We start from the raw sequence: 22,145 nt of genomic DNA on the forward strand, positions 1-22,145 counted from the left end.
CACCACCTCTATGTAAACCCCATTTAGATTAAATTTTTAATTTGTCTCTAAAATTCAAAATTGTCATCTAAATCCCCGGGATGAGCTGGACAATGTGCCTGCGGAGAGGGAAGTTGGGTTCCCCTGCTGAAGTTGCTGCTCCCGCTACCTCACTCTGGATAACCGATAGAAAATGGATGGATGCATGAATGATTTTGAATACATTTGGAATGATAGGCAGGGCAACTTTATTTGTACAGCATATAATTACAATACAACATTTAAAAGCATTTAAAAATAAAGTAATTTAAAACAAAGAACAGAAATAAAACAAATCACTGGAATCACTTAAAGAAGTTGCAGTGCGAAAGCAGGTTTCTATTATTGTACTTACCGTAATTTTCGGACTATAATGCCATAATCAGACAACATCAATGTAGAGCGATAATGAGACAACAGACATGTGTGTTGTGTTATGAGTTGTCTTGACAAGTCACAGCCCATGTCGTGTGACATAATCCACGATTCGACAGCTGGCGTCTGGGACGGCTTCGACGAAAGTCTTTCATATCAGAATGGGCTATATGCACAGAGGGGTACTGACGTAAATCCTGTAAAATCATAGCCAGCTACACCACTTCCGCCATATGCACCGGTGTAGACTTTTTAGCGACTTAGTGACGTAGCGTCATCATCTCACAAAAGTACTGTATTTTCCGGACTATTAGTCGCTCCGGAGTACAAGTCGCACCTGTGAGGAAACTGGCAGTACTGTCACGATCGGAGTGTAGAAATGGAGCAGGACGACCAAATGCAGCTTGGACCAGGGTTTATTGCAGCAAACTCAAAAGACAGGAACCAAACAACCTCGTGGCAGTGACACATGCATTGTCCACAATGCTCCGACATCGAGTGGCACACAAACAGAACTTAAATACAACACAGTTAACAAGAGGCAGGTGAGTATGATCACACTGATCATGGGCACACAGGAGGGGAGGGGCGAGCACACAGACACAGAAACGATGACAACCTATACACAGCAAAACTGGGGACGAGGCATGACAAGTACAGCCAAATGCAGAGCGACACAGACTTTATTGCGGGGAAGGAAGGGAGCAGAGGAGCGCTGGAGCGGCGATCGGACGGGGGTGTTGTCGTCACGAAAAGGCGGCTGGATGACGGACCAGGCGGAGTGGCGTTCAGCTGCGCTTCTCGGCGGGTTGGGCTGGTTACGGGCTGGAAAGCACCAAGGAGAATGATCAACCACGCAAGCGGGCGATCTAGACAGGTGGAACAAGGAAAGTTGGCAAGTTGGCAAAGAAAAAAAAATTGGCAAGGGGTGTCACCACGGACAAGGACCGGTGAGCTAACGGGTGGCATCACGAGACAGACTGTCAGGGAGTGACCGAGTGACATAGTTTAAATAGACTGACAGGTGTGGGTGATTCAACTGATAGGGGGCGTGGCCGAGTGGCAGCTGACGCAGGCACGTGACAGCACCAGCCATTAAACGCATAATAAAAGAAAAAAAACATATAAGTCGTATAAACATATAAGTATATCAAATAACTATAACATAAATAACACGTTTAGCGAACTATCCGTGTACCTCCAAATCATTAAATCCATGGAAATCTTTGTCCTCTGTGTCAATCTGTGTCCTGTGTGTTATAAACAACTCGGCTGACTCCGGATGTCAGTGGATGGATTCAGACTCATCGTCAGTTGCACTTCCAATTTTTCCACAGGCCTAGAGCACCCTCATGTGGTTTAAAGTGAAAATAACGTGAAGTGATATACTAGTAAGCAAGTAATGTATTAATGATCAAGTAATAATAATGTGTTAATAATTTCACATATAAGTTGCGATTATAAGTCGCACCCTGGCCAAACTATGAAAAAACTGTGATTTATAGTCCGGAAGATATGGTAAATACAAATTTCAATGAACGTCAGCTGAACACTGTTTTGTGCCTTTGTGCCAGGCTTCCAGTAAGTACAATAAAGTACTTAGTTTTCATACTTTTCCCTCTGATGTGGAGGTCAAGCGAAGATGGATTTCAGTTATCTGGAGGGATAACTTTACCCACCATACCCGCCTCTATAGCCGGCATTTTGAAAAAGAGGACGTTCAGGAGTCAGTGTTTTTAGATTAGATTAGATAATCCTTTATTATTCCCTCAATGGGGAAACTCCTGTGTTAGCAGCAGTACACTTAACATATACGCACACACACACACACACACACACGCATGCGGGGAAGGGGGTAAAATATTTAAAAGAGTAAAAGATATATATAATTAAAAAATATGGACAGTATATACACAATACACAATATACAGTGGAGATAAAAAAATATTAGATAAAAAAATAGTGCAAAGGAAGAAAAACAGTGCAAAAAAGCAGGTAAGAAGAGTGTGAGGTAGACAGATATTGCACATATGATTGCACATGTGGTTATTGCACGTTATTATTGCATGTTATTATTGTCCGTTAGCTACAGTGATCGGCCTGGTTGTACAGTCTGATAGCAGCAGGGAGGAAGGACCTGCGATGCCTCTCGGTGGTGCATCGTGGGTGACGAAGCCGGTCACTGATGGAGCTCTCCAGGGCTCTGACAGTCTCATGAAGGGGGTGGGAGACATTGTCCATGATGGAGGACAGCTTAGCCACCATCCTCCTCTCCCCCACCACCTCCACCCGGTCCAGACTGCAGCCCAGGACAGAGCCGGGTTTCTTCACCACCTTGTCCAGTCTCTTCCTCTCCGCTGCAGTGATGCCGCTGCTCCAGCAGACCACCAGAGTCGTAGAAGGTCCTCAGGAGGCCGTCCCTCACTCCGAAGGACCTCAGTCTGCGCAGCAGGTGGAGTCTGCTTTGGCCCTTCTTGTATAGGGCCTGAGTGTTAACAGTCCAGTCCAGTTTATTGTTCAGGTGAACACCCAGGTACTTGTAAGAGTCCACAATCTCTATGTCCGTTCCCTGGATGTTCACCGGCGAGGGGGGGACTTTGCGCCAGCGGAAGTCCGCCACCAGCTCCTTTGTTTTTCCAGAGTTAATCTGGAGGCGGTTCCGCTGGCACCAGTCCACGAATCTGTGATTCAGTTCTCGGTACTCCGTCTCGTCTCCGTTGTTAATGAGACCGACGATGGCGGAGTCGTCCAAGAACTTCTGGAGGTGGCAGGTTGATGTGTGGTGGGTGAAGTCAGCTGTGTAGATGGTGAAGAGGAGGGGGGCCAGGACGGTCCCCTGTGGAGCTCCTGTGCTGCAGACCACCGTGTCAGACACACGGCCTCCTGTCCTCACAATGAAAACAATTGAGCGATTGTTGAAGCAAGGAGTACTTCCATCGTTATTTGAGTGGAACAATTACTCCGTCCCGTGTGCAAGACTGGGTGTTTGGGAGCAGAGAGAGTAACCAGTATCGCCGGCAGAGGAGAATGACACGCCGTACGAGGAGGCTATAGTTATTCCCAGCAATCTGTCCATATAGATGATGAACAGAATCTGTGACAAAGGGCAGCTTTAGCGGAGTCTGACCCACACTGGAAACAAATCCGACTTATTGCAGGAAATGCGGACCAAACTGGCATCATTGGTACAGGGACCGAAATGCCCTTAGCAAGGGGTGCAGTACCCCATACTCCCAAAGTCCCCCCCCCCACACTCAAAGCTCCTCAAGGGACACGGTCGAATGCCTTATCCAAGTCAACAAAACACATGTGCACCCTCGAGGACTCTGCCGAGGATGTTCCTTCTTTAAAATGAGGGGCACCCACCCTAGTCTGCCAATCCAGAGGCAGTGTCCCCGATGTACACATGTTGTAAAGGCGTGTCAACCAGGACAACGTCACAGAAGCCAGAGGCTTAGGAACTTGGCAGATTTCATTCACTCTTCCACTAAGGATCTTTTAACCACCGCTATGATTTCAACCCCAGAGATAGGAGAGCCCACCTCAGTCCTCAGGCTCTACTTTCTCAATGGAAAGCGTGTCTGTAGAATTAAGTATTGAACCGGGGTGGAACTGAGGAAGTATTGTCCCCACCGAATCAAAATGTTCCATGTTTAGGTCAGCAGCACCCCATCTCCACTATACACAGTGTTAACGGTGCACTGTTTCCAGAGGCGTAGCCAGGAATTTTTCCAGTAGGGGCGCACGCCCACAGGAAAAAAAATCGAACATCACCCACGCCGTTCGCTGATCGCTAAAACAACGTCCGGGAGGCAAACGGTGAATGGATAACATCGCGCACATAGAATAGCGCAAGCACATTCGCGCAAGACCGAAAGACAAAAACAGCATGAAAATGAAGAATCGAAAAAGCTCGATTTATTTTTTTTTATTTTTATTTTTTTCAACCGGGGCGCAGGGAGTCCTAACCGGGGCGCTGCCCCGGCTCGCCCCGGCTTGGCTACGCCTCTGACTGTTTCCCCCTCCTGAGACTTCGGATAATGGACCAGACTTTCCATAAAGTGCGTAAGCCTTAGCGCTCATGATTCAATAAATTTCCGTGACCAATTTAAAGGCATTAGATAATAAAAAGTTGGGCTGTTTGATCTTTATGACCTCTTTATTACAGTGTTAAGGATCGCTAGGATTGCTTTTGATTCAGAAAGGGGGAAATTTATGGAAGCGCCTCATACACACAGTCACTCACAAGTCAAAGAACGTTGCCAGACACAGTAGTAGAATAAGTGGCTGCTTTATTTTCTCTTCCATCCAATTCACATCAAAGTATCCACCTGATATTGTCATCTGCGTACAGCTTCTCTTGCACATTCTTAACATCCACTCAACCTCTTGCGCACATCCACTCAACATCTTGCCAATTTGTTATTTTGTATGGAGTTACCTGAACTTTTGGGTGCGACATAAACTGTTGGCTGGGACGTGAACTTGTGTTCATGTTTCTTCTTTTCCTTTGGGCTTTTCCCCTCAGGGGTCGCCACAGCAAACAATCTGTTTCCATCTCACCCTATCCTGTGAATCTTCTTCCCTCACCCCAACTAACTTCATGTCCTCTTTCACTGCATTTAGCAATTTCATTAATACTCAATCCGTTAATGCACAGGTGTCAAACTCAAGGCCCGGGGGCCAGATACGGCCCGCCACATCATTTTATGTGGCCCGCGAAGACAAATTGTGCATCAAATTCGTGTTATTACTAGAATTGCAAATTGTCTTCACTTTTAATAATATCTATTTTTTTTTATATTTGACCAGTTTTTACTCATCTGATTTGAAAACGAGTTATTGGTCAGTTTGTTTTGTAGCTTTTACTGTATATAATATGAGGCGCTCATACATTTATTTGGGTTGACAGTCATAATGGCCCTCCGAAAGAAGCTATGACTACAATGCGGCCCGCGAAAAAAATGAGTTTGACACCCCTGCGTTAATGTTTCCTAACAATTTCCGTCTATTTTCCATGCCAAGCTTTTACTCACCACATACCATGCATTTGTTTATTCTTTTCGCATTCCATGGACTTACTTACTTTCGTCACATTCTCAGTTAATCATGCTTCCAACCATATATTTTCTTTGTTAGGCAAAGCATTTCCCTCTGTCCAGAACATTCTCCAATAATTCAAGGCTGGCGTCTAGCGTTAGGCAACATACGACGTCACATCAAGCATTAGGTAAAACATAAGGTATAATCCAGCATTCAGCATTCTTAGATGCCCTTGGCAGAGTCTGTAATTTAGAAAAACATCAGGCATGCATTGAACAGTTCATTAAGGGTCATTAAGCTATTCAGGCAATATACCAGAAAAACATTTATTTCAAAGTGCACAAACTATACATATTGGATGGATTGAAGTTACAAAAACGTTTCTCATTACGACTTAGTCCATCACATATATAAAAATCTCTAGTTATGTCTTCTTTTAAACTGAAAAAAATTCTTCTGTACTGATTTTGTATGTAGGTATAATTATATGCTTAAAATGTTTCTTTTATTGATTTAATGTGTGAATATTGTAATTGTATGCTTCTGTACTTTATTCAATTAGGTGTGTGCATATCTGTTGTTGTAGCTCGGTGGGACTTTTTGGAACATTTTCTTCAGGGGATAGTAAGAAATTGTGGATTCTTCAGGGGATAGTAAGGAATTGTGGAATAAGATGGATCGCTTGACATGTTACTGTTTGGAATGATAGACTCAGTGTGAAATCAGTGTGGAATAGCTGATTTGAGAGAAAGCTTTAAGCTAGAGGACAATTGTCCATCCTTCTTACAGTTGCAGACCCAGTTCACAATACAGTCCAAATATTCATTTCAATATTTACAAATTAGCTACTATATTTAGACTCACCTACAAAAGGACACATTTAAACGAGACCACTCAAGTGTGGAAAACACTTTTGTGTTTTACCTGTATAAGCATGTACCAATAATTTTGCATATACTCTGAGCTTTAGACAACATTAGCAGCCTGCATGTTTTAGGTCAGGATAACCTAGAAGCTTAGACCCAATAAAACACTCTGAGATGTGATAACAGACGATTAAGCATTCTGAGATGTGATGACAGACGATGAGGTCTGAAAGTATTTTAAACATTTGATAATTGGACTTGGCTTACACAACTCACAAGGGAGCTTTCAAAGCTACACCGTTACCGCACATTGGGCTCTCTGACCCTAACCCCTAACCCAGCCTACAGGCCAAATGTGAAAACTATCAGAGCTGTTAAGAGGGAGATTACTGCTCTCAGAGACTGCTCTGAATCAACAGACTGGGAGAAGTTCAAACAGGCTACAATGACCATACAGACATTGAGTACACAGACACTGTGTTACAAAATGCATTGATGATATGACCGACACTAAAACCATCATCACCCGAGCAAAGTGCAAACCATGGCTAACAGGCGGTCCGCCAGCTGCTGAGGACCAGAGATGACACCTTCAGAGCAGTGTATGAACACGGCTTGTAAACAGCGAGAGCTGACCTGTCCCGTGGCATCAAGGAAGCAAAACGAGAGTATACGTGCAAGTTATCAACCCACTTCAAGTACAGTGGAGATGGCGATGCATTTGGGCCATCATAGACTACAAGCCTGCACCACAGAGCTGAGAGCAATATCTCTCTGCTGAACCACTTGATCAGGTTTTTTCCCCTGTAATAATGTGAAACATGGAAACAAAGGCCAGTTTCAAGGCATAATTCGTGTGCCACATGACATGCTGTCGGGTCGCTCCAGAAATGACATCATGTGGCTTAAAAAACAGTTGAAAAAACGGTCTTCGGAGGACGCAGCCTGTGAATTCAGACAGGGGGGTCATTTTTCTTAAACTGCCTATAACTATACCACTTACTTTCTGCAACGAGGGCTTGTTCCAACATAGAGAGTACACTGTATGCGTTCATCCAAGACACTGTTGACTTCTGCTGGCAATTACGTCTCATTACAATCATTTTGCTATTTTGTGAGCAACTGCATTAAACATCTATGTATCCAATGCATTAAAAAAAAAATAAATCAAATCAACCCGTAGATGGCGCTCAACCTTTATATTGTAAAATACTCCGTTTAAATTCAATCAAATAGAGTTTTACTAAACAGATTACTCTTCAATTGTGCAACTGTCACAAACAGAGACGGGGCAACCGAATGCAGCAGGAATCTTTATTGAAAAGGGGAAAGGGGAAGTGGCAGCCGATCAGGAACCGGCGGATGACCAGGACAGAGTCGCAGCGGAGTGCTGTCCTCGGAACGACAAGCTGGCTGAGCAAGCACGCCGGGCAGCAGCGCGTAGTCGGGGTCTGGGGCAAGCGACGATCAGAGCGTGGTCAAGGACAGGCGAGTGGTCAGGACAGGCAAGTCGGGTCGGTCCAAAATCGGCAACAGGAAGTGTTCGACCAGAGCAAAGTGAGCAGAGACAAACCGACAGCCACTGGCTTGATTCACAGTAGAGCTGAACTAACGAGCAGTGGCAGGTGCTGGTGATTGGCTTGATTGGGGGCTTGATTGGGGGCATGGCTGGAAGCTGACGCAGGCACGTGACAGCAACAGAGCTCTGCTTAATTTTGAACCCAGATTAACTCAATTTAAATTTGGTTTTACTTATCTGTTTAGAGCTAATTTTAGATTACATTGTTTGAAATGGGAGGTGTTTGAAATGGAAGATGACTGTCGCCAACAGGTTACTACTTATTCCTAAATTGTTTTTTTTCAGATGGTACGTTTGTTTTTGACAGAATGATGTCACGCTACAGGGTAAAGGTGTCCATTATTATTTGTATCAGTAATATTTTTTTGCTCCGTTTGACCAACAATTATTGCAATTATTTAATTATTGTCGGTGCCGCCGTCAATTATGCTCGCTCGCCACGCAGCTAACGCTCGCCACGCAGCAGCTTTCAAGAGCCAAAGAAACGAACCTGGAGAGGGATTAACAAAACCAAGGATCTCAAGAGTGAAAGGAAAATCTTGGATTCGGAGTTTCATCTCAAAGAGGACACTACAGGACTAAACAGCAGCCTATCCATCCTCGTGCCTAATCACCGCAGCGGGTCCACTTGTTGGCACACAGCTAACGCTCGCCACGCAGCTAACGCTCGCCACGCAGCTAACGCTCGCCACGCAGCTAACGCTCACCACGCAGCAGCTTTCAAGAGCCAAAGAAACGAACGTGGAGAGGAATGAACAAAACCAAGGAGCTCAAGAGTGAAAGTAAAATACGCTTGGAGCAGGATTTTCCGCCTAGCTTGGACGCGCTGCCATCACGGCGCCTCTGAGCCAGTGTTGAAACGCTGTCTGGCACTATGAGAAATGTGTCCACTTCAGGAAAAACACTCCCGCTTTTGTCAACATGGCGTCGCAATAATAAACTTAAAGTGATAAGTTCCACAGCGCTGCTTTAAATGAGTTTTTTTTTCCATGTAGTTTTGAAATATCCTACTTCAATCATTGAACACACCTCGAGTCTACCAATAGTGAAGGCAGGGTTTTAGTGAACCAGGCGTCTTACTAGTTAGAAAAATACTCACCAAAATAACTCAGCTCTCATTAGATTAATGTAACTACATTCTTATAGTTGCAGAGTATTAATGTTTTTTCAGCATAAAATTATGGTTCAGGTGATTCCATGACATTACTTGTTGATTAACTTCTGAAATATAATAATTGTATCCATCTGGAGCACGGCATCTCTGTGTGGTGGTTAACTGTCTTGTCCTCATCAGTTCATCCTGAATGTGCGTCTGGACTACCGCCTGTCCTTCTTGCTGTCCATCTTCAAGAAGCAATTTGTGGATGTCTACCCGCTGGCTGATGCTGATGCTACCACCAGTTTAGAGCACACAGGTGCATTACCGCTCACGAGGGAAGCAGTGGGCCTGAGTCTGAGGGTGTGGCTCCAAGCTAACTAATAATGTCTGTTCCTGCAGCTGCCATCAACCTACAGCACATTGGAGAGCAGGCTGAGGCAATGTTTGGAGTTGGGTACGTCATCGAGGACTAAAAGTGTAAATTTGTAACTTGTGTCCAACCGTGTGTGTGTGTGTGTGTGTGTGTGTGTGTGTGTGTGTGCGTGCGTGTGTGCGTGCGTGCGTGCGTGCAGAAAGGGGAACAGCATTCTTGAGGTGGACGACGAAGGCGGCCGCATGTTCCTGCGTGTCCTGATCCACCTCACTATGCACAAGTACCCGCCACTGGTTTCTGGAGCTCTGCAGCTGCTTTTTAGACACTTCAGCCAGAGGCAGGAAGTGCTGCATACCTTCAAGCAGGTCACCCTCCCCTCCCACCATATATTTTGAGTGTGTTGAAGAAATGTTGAACCAGTTGTAACGTAATGTTTTCAACAGCGCTATATAAAGTTAAAACCCCTCACCATTCCTGTTTTTTTTTACACTTGCCCATGTCTGAAAAACAGGAATAAGGTAAGGTGCTGTGGTTAATTTTAGTTTTGAGTCGCCACCATCAACTCAAAAAGCCCCACAATGAAGCCCCGAAATGATGGAGGAGGAGAGAGCAAAACTGTGGGGGCATAATAAGTTTATAATACTTTGGAGGGAATTGATCACAGAGTAATTTGTATTTGAGTATGTGTGTATTTTTTTATTATTGACAAATAGAGGGCGGCACGGTGAAAACTGGTTATCACGTCCGCCTCACAGTCCAAAGGGTGCGGGTTCGATTCCACGTCCGGCCTTCCCTGTGTGGAGTTTGCATGTTTTCCCCGTACTTGCGTGGGTTTTACCCAGGTCCTCTGGCTTCTTCCCACATCTCCCAAAAAACATGCTTGGTAGGCCAATTGAGCAGTCTAAATTCCCCATGGGTGTGAGTGCGAATGGTTATTCGTCTATGTGTGTCCTGCGATTTGCTGGCAACCAGTACAGTGTGTCTCCCGCTTACTGCCCGATGACTGCTGGGATAGGCTCCAGCATGCCCGTGACCCCCGTGGGGACAAGGGGTACAGAAAATGGATGGATGGATGGATGAATGATGAATGGAGGGGAAAAAATGGGCTACAACAAAAAGGACACGTGCATAAGCACCATATGTGGTCTATGTTTATAAAGTGAAGTATTGCGTTGAAAGGAAGGGTAAATCGACCCCAACATTGGCACTTATGTGATAGAACTGTATTAAAAATTATGTCAGTACTACAATTCCCTCCTGAAAAAACCTTTTAACAAAAACAAAAGATTTAACAGTATTTTGGAACAGAGGGCGGAATACTTACTGATGCCCACTTTTTGGGTGGAGTCTGCTTGATTTGACACATCAGCCTGACTACGTCACGGAAGGATGCTATCACAATTTCTCCATTGGAAATCATTGTAAACACTATCGGTTAAAATGTACAAAAACAGCTATCAAATGGCACGAAAATTTACCCGGGCATCTCTATTTATAACTACTTCAACATATGGGGGGAGGGGAAAGATGGCGGACTACGGAAAGATGGCGGACTACGGAAAGATGGCGGCGCACGCAATTGCAGCGGCTCAGTGCTCTCCCGATCTACGCATTGTTTGTTTTTTGTTAGTGTTTGTACCCACTGTATGTCAATCATACACCACCTACAACCGGCAGGAGCTCCTCAGGATAGGTGTTTGCTGCGAGTTGAGTGTCGCAGCGGAGTTTCACCGCTCGAAAAACATACCGGAGGATATCATCAGGCGCCCCGGCTCCCCTTGGATCACCATCCCCGCTGGGAGGAAGCGAAGGCAGCGCAGAGAGAGGAGGCAAAAACGAGGCTGCAGGGCCGGCGCGCTAACCAGGCTACGGAAGCAGCCGTTCAAACCACTGCTCCCTAGCCTGTTTCTTACCAACGGCAGGTCTCTTGCTAACAAAACGGATGAACTAAGGCTACAGATGTCTGCGAACCAGACCGTGAAGGACTGCTGCATGGTACTGATCACCGAAACCTGGCTTCATCCGCTCATACCGGACTCTGCTATCGAGCTAGCAGGATACACCACACAGCGTCATGACAGGACTGAGAACTCCGGTAAGAGCAAGGGGGGGGGTTCTGTATGTACGTCAATAACAACTGGTGTACTAATATGGTAACTGTAGACAGTCACTGCTGCCCGGACCTGGAGTACGTGACTATTAAATGCAGGCCCTTTTACCTCCCTCGTGAATTTACCGTAGTCATGACGACTGTTGTTTACATACCTCCGGAGGCTAATGCTAAGCTAGCTATCGGACTATTACATGGCAGTATTAGCAGCCAGCTGAGCAGATATCCTGACGCAGTCCACATCATGGCAGGGGACTTTAATCATGTAGATTTGAAAGCAGCACTCCCTAGTTTCCATCAGCATGTTAAATGTGCCACTAGAGGAGTAAACACTCTGGACAAGGTCTACTCCAACATCAAGCTAGGCTACAGGGCAAAACAGCTACCTCACATGGGCCAGTCTGACCATATGTCACTGCTATTAATCCCGGCATATACCACCATCAGGAAATCAGCTCCTATCATCACTAAAACTGTTAAAACCTGGCCTGATGACGCCTCTCAGCAGTTGCAGGACTGCTTCGACAGGACTAACTGGGACATCTTCGAACACCGGGACTTGAACGTGTTCACAGACAGTGTTCTGTGTTATATCAAGCACTGCACAGACACTGTCACAGTGGACAAACCTATACGGATATACCCCAACCAGAAGCCCTGGATGACCCGGGAGGTCCTTCGCCTGCTGGAGGAGAGGGACACCGCCCTGTCCCTCAGGTCTGAGGACGGGGCTCTCTACAGCACAGCCAGAGCCAACCTGAGGAGAGGCATCAGAGAGGCCCAGCTTGCCTACAAGAAGAGGATTGAGGATCACCTGGACAGCAACAACAGCAAGCAGGTGTGGCAGGGAGTCCAGCATCTCACCAACTACAGAACCACCATCGGAGCTGCTGAAGGGGACGCCTCACTGGCAGAGGTCCTCAATACCTTCTTCGCCCGGTTCGAGTCCGAGCCACCTGAAGGGGCCACATCACATCCCACAGACCGCAGCAGCTTCACACTCACAGTGAAGGAGCACGAGGTGAGGCGCACGCTGCGGACCATCAACCCGAGGAAGGCTGCGGGTCCTGACGGCGTCACTGGGCGTGTCCTGAAGGACTGCGCAGATCAGCTGGCTGGAGTCTTCACAAAGATTTTCAACCAGTCCCTTACCGAGTCCACCGTCCCATCCTGTTTAAAATCCTCCACTATAGTCCCCCTGCCCAAGAAACGCCACATCACCAGCCTCAATGACTACCGGCCAGTCGCACTCACCCCGGTGGTCATGAAGTGCTTTGAAAAGCTGGTACGGGGTCACATCACAGCACTCCTGTTCAGAGGTTTTGACCCCCACCAGTTTGCCTACAGGGCAAATAGATCTACAGAGGACGCAGTAGCTACAGCCCTCCACGCTGCACTGTCCCACCTGGAGCAGCCGGGGAGCTATGTGCGGATGCTCTTCGTGGACTTTAGCTCTGCTTTTAACACCATCCTCCCCCACAGACTGGTGGACATACTGGAGGGCCTGGGACTTCCACATAATACTTGCAGGTGGATTAAGAGCTTCCTGACGGGTCGCAGCCAGAGGGTGAAAGTGGGCCGTCATACATCCACACCTCTCAGTCTTGGTACCGGCTCCCCACAGGGCTGCTTACTGAGCCCACTGCTTTACACGCTCTACACACATGCATGCACCCCCGCCCACCGCAGCAACACCATCGTGAAATTTGCGGATGACACAACCGTGGTGGGGCTCATCTCAAAGGGGGATGAGTCTGCCTACAGGGACGAAGTGGTCCAGCTATCGGAGTGGTGCGGAGAGAACAATCTGCTCCTAAACACGGCTAAAACCCAAGAACTGGTCATTGATTTTAGGAGGAAAAATAAAACGGACATTCCACCACTCATCATCGACGGGGTCTGTGTGAAGAGGGTGTCCTCCTTCCGCTACCTGGGAGTCCACATCGAGGAGGACTTCACCTGGGGCGTGAACACCTCTGAGCTGCTTAAAAAGGCCCAACAGAGACTCTACTTTTTAAGGGTGCTGAGGAGGCACAGCATTACACGGAGACTGCTGGTGTCCTTCTATCGCTGCTCCATAGAAAGCACTTTAACGTACTGTATATGTGTTTGGTACTCCAGCTGCACTGCTGCTCAGAGGAAAAAGCTCCAAGGGGTCATCAACACAGCACAGAAGATCATTGGCTGCCCTCTCCCCACACTGGAAGACCTGCACAGAACCCGCTGTCTCAAAAAAACACAGAACATTCTGAAGGACACTTCCCACCCTGGCCACTCCCTTTTCGAACTGTTGCCATCAGGCAGACGCTACAGATTAATTAGGTCGAGGACTAGCAGATTCGCCAACAGTTTTTACCCTACAGCGGTAGTCACATTGAATGCAGCTAAACGTAAATGATTATGTCTGTGTATGTTCTTCTGTGGGTTTTTAGCTTGTTTTTTTTATCTTTTTATTCTATTTATTCTATATATTTTTTATCGCATGCGCGGATCGGTTGGCACTTTTTAAATTTCGTTGTACATGTGACAATGACAATAAAGATCTATTCTATTCTATTCTATTCTATATCACAAGGATTAGCCTCTTCGTGGCTGATTGTTGAGAAATGAGCAGCCTCTCTGCAGCTGAAGTGGGTCACGTCTGTATTTCCTTTCACCAGTCACCAACATACGTAAACACGACATGTTCTAAGAGGCTCTATGCAAGCTGAATTGTTCACACGTCGTTAAATAGTGAATTGAAATTTATAAAAGTTCATTTGGCTTACATTTCCACTGAACTCCACATATGAGGTTCCACCGCCCATCCGTAAATGAGGTGATTTAAACGGCCACACTCTTAAGCTAAAGGGTCGGCCTCCTCGTTCGAAGTCTAGTGCTGGCAATCTTTCCAACAAGATGCATTGTGACGCGGTCTGGGGCGAGCCTCCTGGCTGAGCTAGGACCCGGGTGACATTTTTGTGTTTTTAAATTTCCATTTTTAGTCACTAGGTTTCTTTTATTTCCTTTTCTCGCTAGAGATACTTTTATGATCCATTTGGGGCCAGTTTTCTCCGTTTTCGATTACGTATTTTTACATATACATCCGTTGGGGCGGCACTACTAAACAAAGAAATGGGTTTGGCCAAACGGTTTCGCAAATCCGCCATCTTTATTACTCGGACAGACTTTTGTAGTCCAAACAACTCAAGGATGCTGAATGTTCCGTTGTTGGATGCATCAATCCACACAACTCATTGCACCATCCCCCAGCATCAGAACCTCAAAGAAGTGCCTGGTAAAATGTCATTTTTCAAGCAGTGTTTCCAGGTCTGTGGGCAAAGTCCTGCTTGTTCAAGGACGAGTGTTTCAGAAATCTTTTGTCAGTATAGAGAAGGATTTGCCAAAAGACTTCATTTCGGTGATGGTTCATTTCCTTCAATCTATGGAAACGATGGACACAGTAAAACCTTAAGCTTGAGATGACAAAAATAATAAACTTAATTTCACTTTAATAATATTGCATGTCTATGCACTCATTTTCACAGACTTAGCGTCAGTCTTTCTGCTGATTTTAGAACTGTGCGCTCTGTTTTCACTTCTTGTGGGTGTATTTTGAGTAGTTGTGTCAGATAATTTGCATCAAAGGTGTTGTATTATTCTTGGGGAACACAATAATGTGTTAAATGCATGCTTGCATTAGCTTACTCGTTAACTTGACTGCAGTGCTTCTTTACAAGATGTGTTCATAAATATTAACAGGAAGTGCCCCAAATTGAACAGGAAGTTCCCCAAATCAAAAAGAAGGTGCCCCAAAATTAACAGGAAGTGCCCCAAATTGAACAGGAAGTGAATAGAATGTGCCCCAAAATGAACAGGAAGTGTTCCAAATTGAACAGGAAATGAACAAGAAGTGCCCCAAAACTTACAGGAAGTGCACCAAATTGAATAGAACCGCTGTGTCCAAATTTGCAGGCTGCATCTTCCAAGGCCAGTTCAAAGGCTGGGTCCTTCGCAGCCCTGGAAGGTCCGCCTCCGTGGACCGCATAAGCCGTGGCGAATTTGGACAGGCGGATTATCTCTGTACAAATTAGTAGGCAGCCTCCTTCAATGTACAATATGGCATCGACGTGGCGTCATTTCCGGTGCAACAAGGCCACACCGCCTGTGTCCAAATTCACGCAGCCTCCGACAACCAACCCTCGAATTTGGCCTGGATTCTATGGAGATGGATCGTGAGTTAAGGCTATGAAAATGTGACCTTCACAGCCTTCATTTTGCCTCTGTCTTCTTCTACGCTTTCCTACCCTCTTTTCGACGTTTATACGTCGAACCAGCTGAAGACGCCCCCGATTGGTCTAGCAACGACACGCCACTTGTATCTGTAACTACAAAGTAAATGCTTCACCAGCTTTTTCATCTTCGTTTCCGACAGCTTGGGAGAGTGGGCGTGTCACAAAGTGTTAAATGCATTGCTGTAGTAGAGAGTCGAGTAATGTGGGCATCACGAAAGTCTGCTAAGAAACTGCTGTCACAAATATCTTTTTTAACAACAGAGTGAAAAGAAATGAGTAAATCAAAAATACTCAAATGTTACCTATAAAACAAATCTGAACGAATATGCATTTCTAAGATACTGCTGGCTAAATGGCATGCTTATAAATGTCGATACATTAACCAGAAACCTGATTTATATGTCTAACTATTGGTCAATCCACTAATTCCGAAGGACAAAAAACCTTGTATTTGAGTGCTTTATTGCTTAGGCTCTATGTTTGACACCTACTGATTTGATTAGATTTGAATTATTTCGGCAAGTACACAACAGATTTGTTACAGTTCCATTTCACATTTGACATGACTTGTTGAAAAGGGAAGCGGGTGGAAGCAATCTCCTTATCTTGCCCTGTCCCGACTTCAACCAGAGTTTCAATGTCTGACACGCAATCTACATTACTATAGATTTACCTGTGGTGCTAATACTAAACATGAGGGAAAGAAAGAGAATCACAAGAAAACTGAATTTTGACCAGGATAACATGTGATTTGGATTACATCAGTGACAATAACAGTAAATAAACAATCTGAAGTTAAAAAAATGATCTGTATACAGAAATTATTTGAATACAGCAGTAACAGTAATGAAGAGGGAGAGAGAGAGAGAGACTTTATTGATCCCCGAGGGGAAATTCAGTAGTCAGCAGTTAGATACAGAAACACACAGATAAATAAACAGATAGACAATACGAACATCGATAACAAACTAAGAAAAAAAAACGCGACTTATACTCCGAAATATATGGTACCACTATAACCACTGTCAAGACCGAGCTTTTTTGACATTCATAGGTCCAACTACTCATCTCAGCTCAGGATGTGGAGAACTACAAGCTGATAAAATCAGATCTGGATCGTCTGAGGACGTTGGTGGAAAAGTCTGAACTGTGGATAGAGAAGAAGATGTCTGGAGGCGGAGACAGCAAGAAGGAAAAGAAAGACAAGAAAAACAGATTGGAGGTAGCATGAAACTCTCACCTTGTCCAATATGTGCATGAATCATAACCAGCAAGTTTGACCACAACTAAAAATGTCCTTGGGGTAAACTTCTCAAACAAAAATTCCCATTGAGATTAATGAGATTTGGAATAATTACCGTTTTTCCGGACTATAAATCGCTCCGGATTACAAGTCGCACCAGCCATAAAATTTTTATGGCATTCGACCTGCCTGACACCGCTGTGGTGGACTTCCACATCTCAGAGGAATTCTGACTTGCCTCAATAAACTCAATCTCGTGTTGCACATAGTTGCTCAGGCTGGTCTGTCACAGAAACTCTCATTTTACATTTGATACCTTGAGATCAGTGGCGGATGCTGGTCTTTCAAGGAGGGGAAGCTCAATTTCGGCCTGCATCATAAAATGTGTCGGTTTATTTCTATGTACGTAAATTCTACCCTCTGTTCTTTCGATCGCTGATTTGCTCATTTCGCTGTCAATTATAAAGAGATTCAGGCTCAGAAAGATCATCTAATCATTATGGAGAAGCTGGACGAGGCCAGCCCACTTCCCCATACACCCCCAGAGATGCTGGGTGTCCGATGGGCGGGACAAATCCCAGCATTTATCCAATGACTCGTCTCGTTTTGCTGCACTCTGCTTCCCTATTGAACTTGGTGGACGTCCAGCGCACTGTGAAGCTGCGGGAACGAGTTAGAGGAAAGCCACGTCGTTACCAGTGATAAGAAGTTAATTCTGGACAAAAGTTGAGCGCGTTGTACCGCATATTTAGTCAATGATGTACACAGAACAGTATATATTTGATCACTTGTTTTTTTACATTTTAGGGGAAGCTAAGCTACCCTTGCAGTCTTAAAGTAATCACCTCTGCTTGAGATATTATGCTTTCTGTAAGATCCTAGTTTAGTTTTTATATTTCTTAAATTTAACAGATTTAACAATAATTGGACTGGGTTAGGCCTTGTCTGCTGAGTAACTACTCCAGTGCGATGAGCTCGTTCCCCATCAATTTTGTCTTGAAATTGCAATTTTTATTTATTTTTTTAGTACTTTTCCTTCAGTTGTAGCCCAATTTTCTCCAGGTGTTTCTTCCAGTCCATCAATAACCAAGTTATTCCTTTTGATTGTCCCTCCAGATCATAGTTGTCAAACTCGAGGCCCGGGGACCAGATACGGCCCACCACATCATTTTATGTGGCCCGCAAAGACAAATTTTGCATTGACTTTGTGTCATTACTAACATTACAAATTGTCTTCACTTTAAAAAAAATAGAGACATTGCAAGCGGTTTTTTTATAACCGTTTGTCTTTTTAAAATATTTGAACAATTTTTGGCCCTCCGAGGGAAACTATGACTATGATGCGGCCTGCGAAAAAAATTAGTTTGACACCCGTGCTCTAGATAGTCCAATTTATCAGTTAGTATGATTGCACTGTAACACGGCTGATAGGTTTCTCTTTGCATTTTTTTGTAATGTTCGGTTTGTTTACTTTGGTTTATTTTAATAACATCAACTTCCTTCGGAGTGAAATGTAAGCTGGTTTTAACTTCTTGTAGTTCCTTGGTGATGTCATTGAATCTTGTATTGTTTGAGTCCATGATCATTTTGACAAAACCTTTCAAAAATGTCCTTATTGTTGGTTTATAACCGCAAAGGAAGTTACAACAATGGCTGACCTCCCTTTTACATCACCCGAAATAATTTTACTTTAGAGATGTCGACAGACCTCACTTGAAGCAACGCCATCGTCCCCCGTATCCCAGCAGAATGCCCTTTCTACCCACATTCATTTATTATTTATCAGCTGATCAACATGTACGTAATACATTTAATGGGAGGATGTTTTTTTTTTTTCCATGAAGACTAATGTTCAGATTGATTCTTTAACAAAGCTGATCTCAAAGTGTTCTTCACAAAACCAGGGACGTGGACCTTAATGATGTCAGAATTTCTCTGTTTCCTGATTGGTTGGGCAGAGCAAAACGTATTCCAACTATTACAACGAAACATTTCTGTTGCTGTCTGCACGCGTTAGTGCATTCCATAATTAATTGTAAGAAGCATCTCTAGTGAATCTGATGTTATATTATCTTATCCTCCATTTTTGGTATAGCATTGATTGTTATTATAAATAAGATGTACCGTATTTTCCGCACTAAAAGGCGCACCGGATTATAAGGCGCACCTTCAATGAACGGCCCATTTTAAAACTTTGTCCATATATAAGGCGCACCGGATTATAAGGCGCATAAAATAGAAGCTATACTGCAACAAACTGAGGTTGACTAGGGTTGCGGTATGCATCCACTAGCCAATAACCAACGAGCCCTCTGTAAACAATCGCGTTTCTCAAACGATCTCCTATGAAATGATCGGAACTGACTAAAGTTCGATCTAACGCATTGGTACTACTTACCTATGTTTCCCTTCCATATCGATCCGTAGATTTACTCGAAACATTAACAGAGCAGCCTATTTTGACATGAAATAGCCTGGTACGTATAGCAGCTATCGTTATAGCATTAGCCATCCGCAAAGTCCCATGAGCCTCAGCTCGCAATCTCCCATGAGCCTCAGCAAAGTGTAAACAATCGCGTTTCTCAAACGATCTCCTATAAAATGATCGGAACTGATTAAAGTTCGATCTAACGCATTGGTACTACTTACCTATGTTTCCCTTCCATATCGATCCGTAGATTTACTCGAAACATTAACAGAGCAGCCTATTTTGACATGAAATAGCCTGGTACGTATAGCAGCTATCGTCATAGCATTAGCCATCCGCTAAGTCCCATGAGCCTCAGCTCGCAATCTCCCATGAGCCTCAGCAAAGTGTAAACAATCGCGTTTCTCAAACGATCTCCTATAAAATGATCGGAACTGACTAAAGTTCGATCTAACACATTGGTACTGCTTACCTATGTTTCCCTTCCATATCAATCCGTAAATTTACTCGAAACATTAACGGAGCAGCCTATTTTGAAATGAAATAGCCTCGCGGGTACAACGAGCGGTGACGCCCCCTGACTACAGTTGCCGTAATGTTGGGAAGCGATGCGACCTTGTAATTTACTAGTCGTACTAAAAGGTACTGAAACATTTTGGCAGAGCACTGTGTACAACCAGTATGGATCAACAAATTCATCAATTGATCCATATATAAGGCGCACTGGACTATAAGGCGCACTGTCGGCTTTTGAGAAAATCTTAGGTTTTTAGTTGCGCCTTATAGTCCGGAAAATACGGTAATAGTAATTAGGTAGATTAGATCGAGTAAATCTCTATTGTTGGCCTACTGCCCGCATTCGAATAGTATTATTTAAAGTACCTCTCCCTGTCATATTAGCGTGTCTCGCATGCTGTGTTTGCCTCTGCTTCCTGCAGGGTGCATCGGAGGACAGCACCCCCAAGAAGGAAAAAGGGGGGAAGAACAACGAGAACTATCAGAACGTCAAAGAGGTCAGCAAGCTTTGCTGGGTTGTCATTTGTCAATCACTCGGTGTGGGCGTGATTTATGTGTGCAGTGTGTTTTGCTGTTCTGCCGCTGCGACCATTGAGGATCTATTTCAAACCTTCATTCTGCATCAAAACACACAAGTCACATTTTTATTGCTGAGTACCATCTCTACGTGGCTGTACATGACCCAAATAGGTTTTTATTCAAAAATCCAAAAACAGAGCCATGTTGAACACATTTACACACGAACAAAAACAATGAGGGTCTTCTGTCTGTCACGGATCGGATGGAGCAGGGCGACCAAGTGCAGCTTGGACCAGGGTTTATTGAAGGGAACTCAAAGACAGACTCGGCAAACTGACATGACTTAACAAAATAACAAAAGGACTAACCGACAGGGACGTGAAACAAAGGACGTGAAGACATTACGACAACAGGAACCAAAAAGACATCAAGACAACAACAATGATCCGACGGGGCGTGAGGGGCAGACAGGACTTATATACACGACAGGTAACAAGAGGCAGGTGAGAATAATCAAATTAGTCATGGGCACACAGGAGGGGAGGGGCGAGCACACAGACAGCAACCATGACAACAGACACATAGTGGAACGGCTGGGGACGAGACGTGACACTGTCTTCATGACTGATTGAGGTCACCCATGTGGTATCTACTTAAAGTGTCTGCTTTGGCCAGGGCAAATACGGCAACAGCGATCAGAGGCTTAGCATGTCAAGTAAGTATCCTGCAGTGGAAAATATTTAAAGGTCTCATCAAAATCGATTGTTTTCCCACTGTTTTGTGCATAACAGGTCAAAGTGAGTCTCAGATTGCTCTCCGTTGCTGGGCACCACCATGACAGGGCTGTGGGTCAAAAAAAAAGAGAGAAAAAGATCGCATTGAAGGCCCACTGAATTTCAACAGAGCCAACACCAATGATAAAACATGATGTCAGAAAATGCTGGCATATTTGCAGCTACCTATTGGAGGATTTTCCATATCAAATTAAGGAAAACAGTGACCCAGTCAGAGCAAAGCTTATTTATACATACAATATTAAGGAGAATTTTAACTGCCTTATCTGCCAGCCATTTAAGACCAACTAAAATAGCTTTAAAATGGCTTTGTGGGTGTTTTTAACCAAAATTATGATTTAAACATTAGAAAACAATGTCTGTTTAATGTCCTTAAGGGCCGCTGTCCTGTCCGTTTTCCATGTTTTCTTGCTGCAACACACCTAAATCAACTAATCAGCAAGCTCTAAAGAAGCTTGATAATGATGTAGTTCAATTTTAATGTGATTTGTTGCAGCAGTGAGACATGGAAAATAGTCAGGTCAGAGGCTCTTGATAACCGACTTAGGACAGCCCTCCTATAAGAAGACGAACAAAAGATATGGCGGGGGACTTTAAACAGATCACTAAAAACCCAATTTGAATTTTTGTTTTTGTTTGTTTTATAGATAAATCTTTGTTTACATTTGACAACATAATTTAGGCAACTTTTCCAAATGGAATATTTGACACTAAGTACTTAATTTCACTCCTCAAACAACCTCCACCATCCTTGCCTTTGTAATTTGTTACTGAGTCATAAGCTTTTTATAGTACAATATCATCTACTGTATTTTTTATCAACGTTATATAACAAGATCAGGTAATATTTTCAGAAGTTCAGAACATTTATTTGTTATTTAAGTGCAAAAAGAAGCCATGTTTTATAA

At 44.3% G+C, this 22,145-nt stretch overlaps 1 protein-coding gene across 5 annotated transcripts in view; it reads left to right on the plus strand.

Annotated features, from left to right (window-relative positions):
• The window catches only part of itpr3 (inositol 1,4,5-trisphosphate receptor, type 3), a 312,780-nt gene that overhangs the window by 112,618 nt on the left and 178,017 nt on the right, over nt 1–22,145 (plus strand). For 4 of the 5 annotated variants that reach the window (XM_037245884.1, XM_037245880.1, XM_037245881.1 and 1 more), the window contains 5 exons: nt 9,176–9,296; nt 9,380–9,434; nt 9,553–9,718; nt 16,792–16,959; nt 20,347–20,421. In XM_037245884.1, the coding sequence (XP_037101779.1) occupies nt 9,176–9,296; nt 9,380–9,434; nt 9,553–9,718; nt 16,792–16,959; nt 20,347–20,421 (585 nt within the window). The remainder of the gene's footprint in view (nt 1–9,175; nt 9,297–9,379; nt 9,435–9,552; nt 9,719–16,791; nt 16,960–20,346; nt 20,422–22,145) is intronic. The other variant, XM_037245883.1, reaches the window with a different exon arrangement.

Source organism: Syngnathus acus, chromosome 2 (genome assembly GCF_901709675.1).
Source record: "Syngnathus acus chromosome 2, fSynAcu1.2, whole genome shotgun sequence".
Classification (NCBI taxonomy): Eukaryota; Metazoa; Chordata; class Actinopteri; order Syngnathiformes; family Syngnathidae; genus Syngnathus; species Syngnathus acus.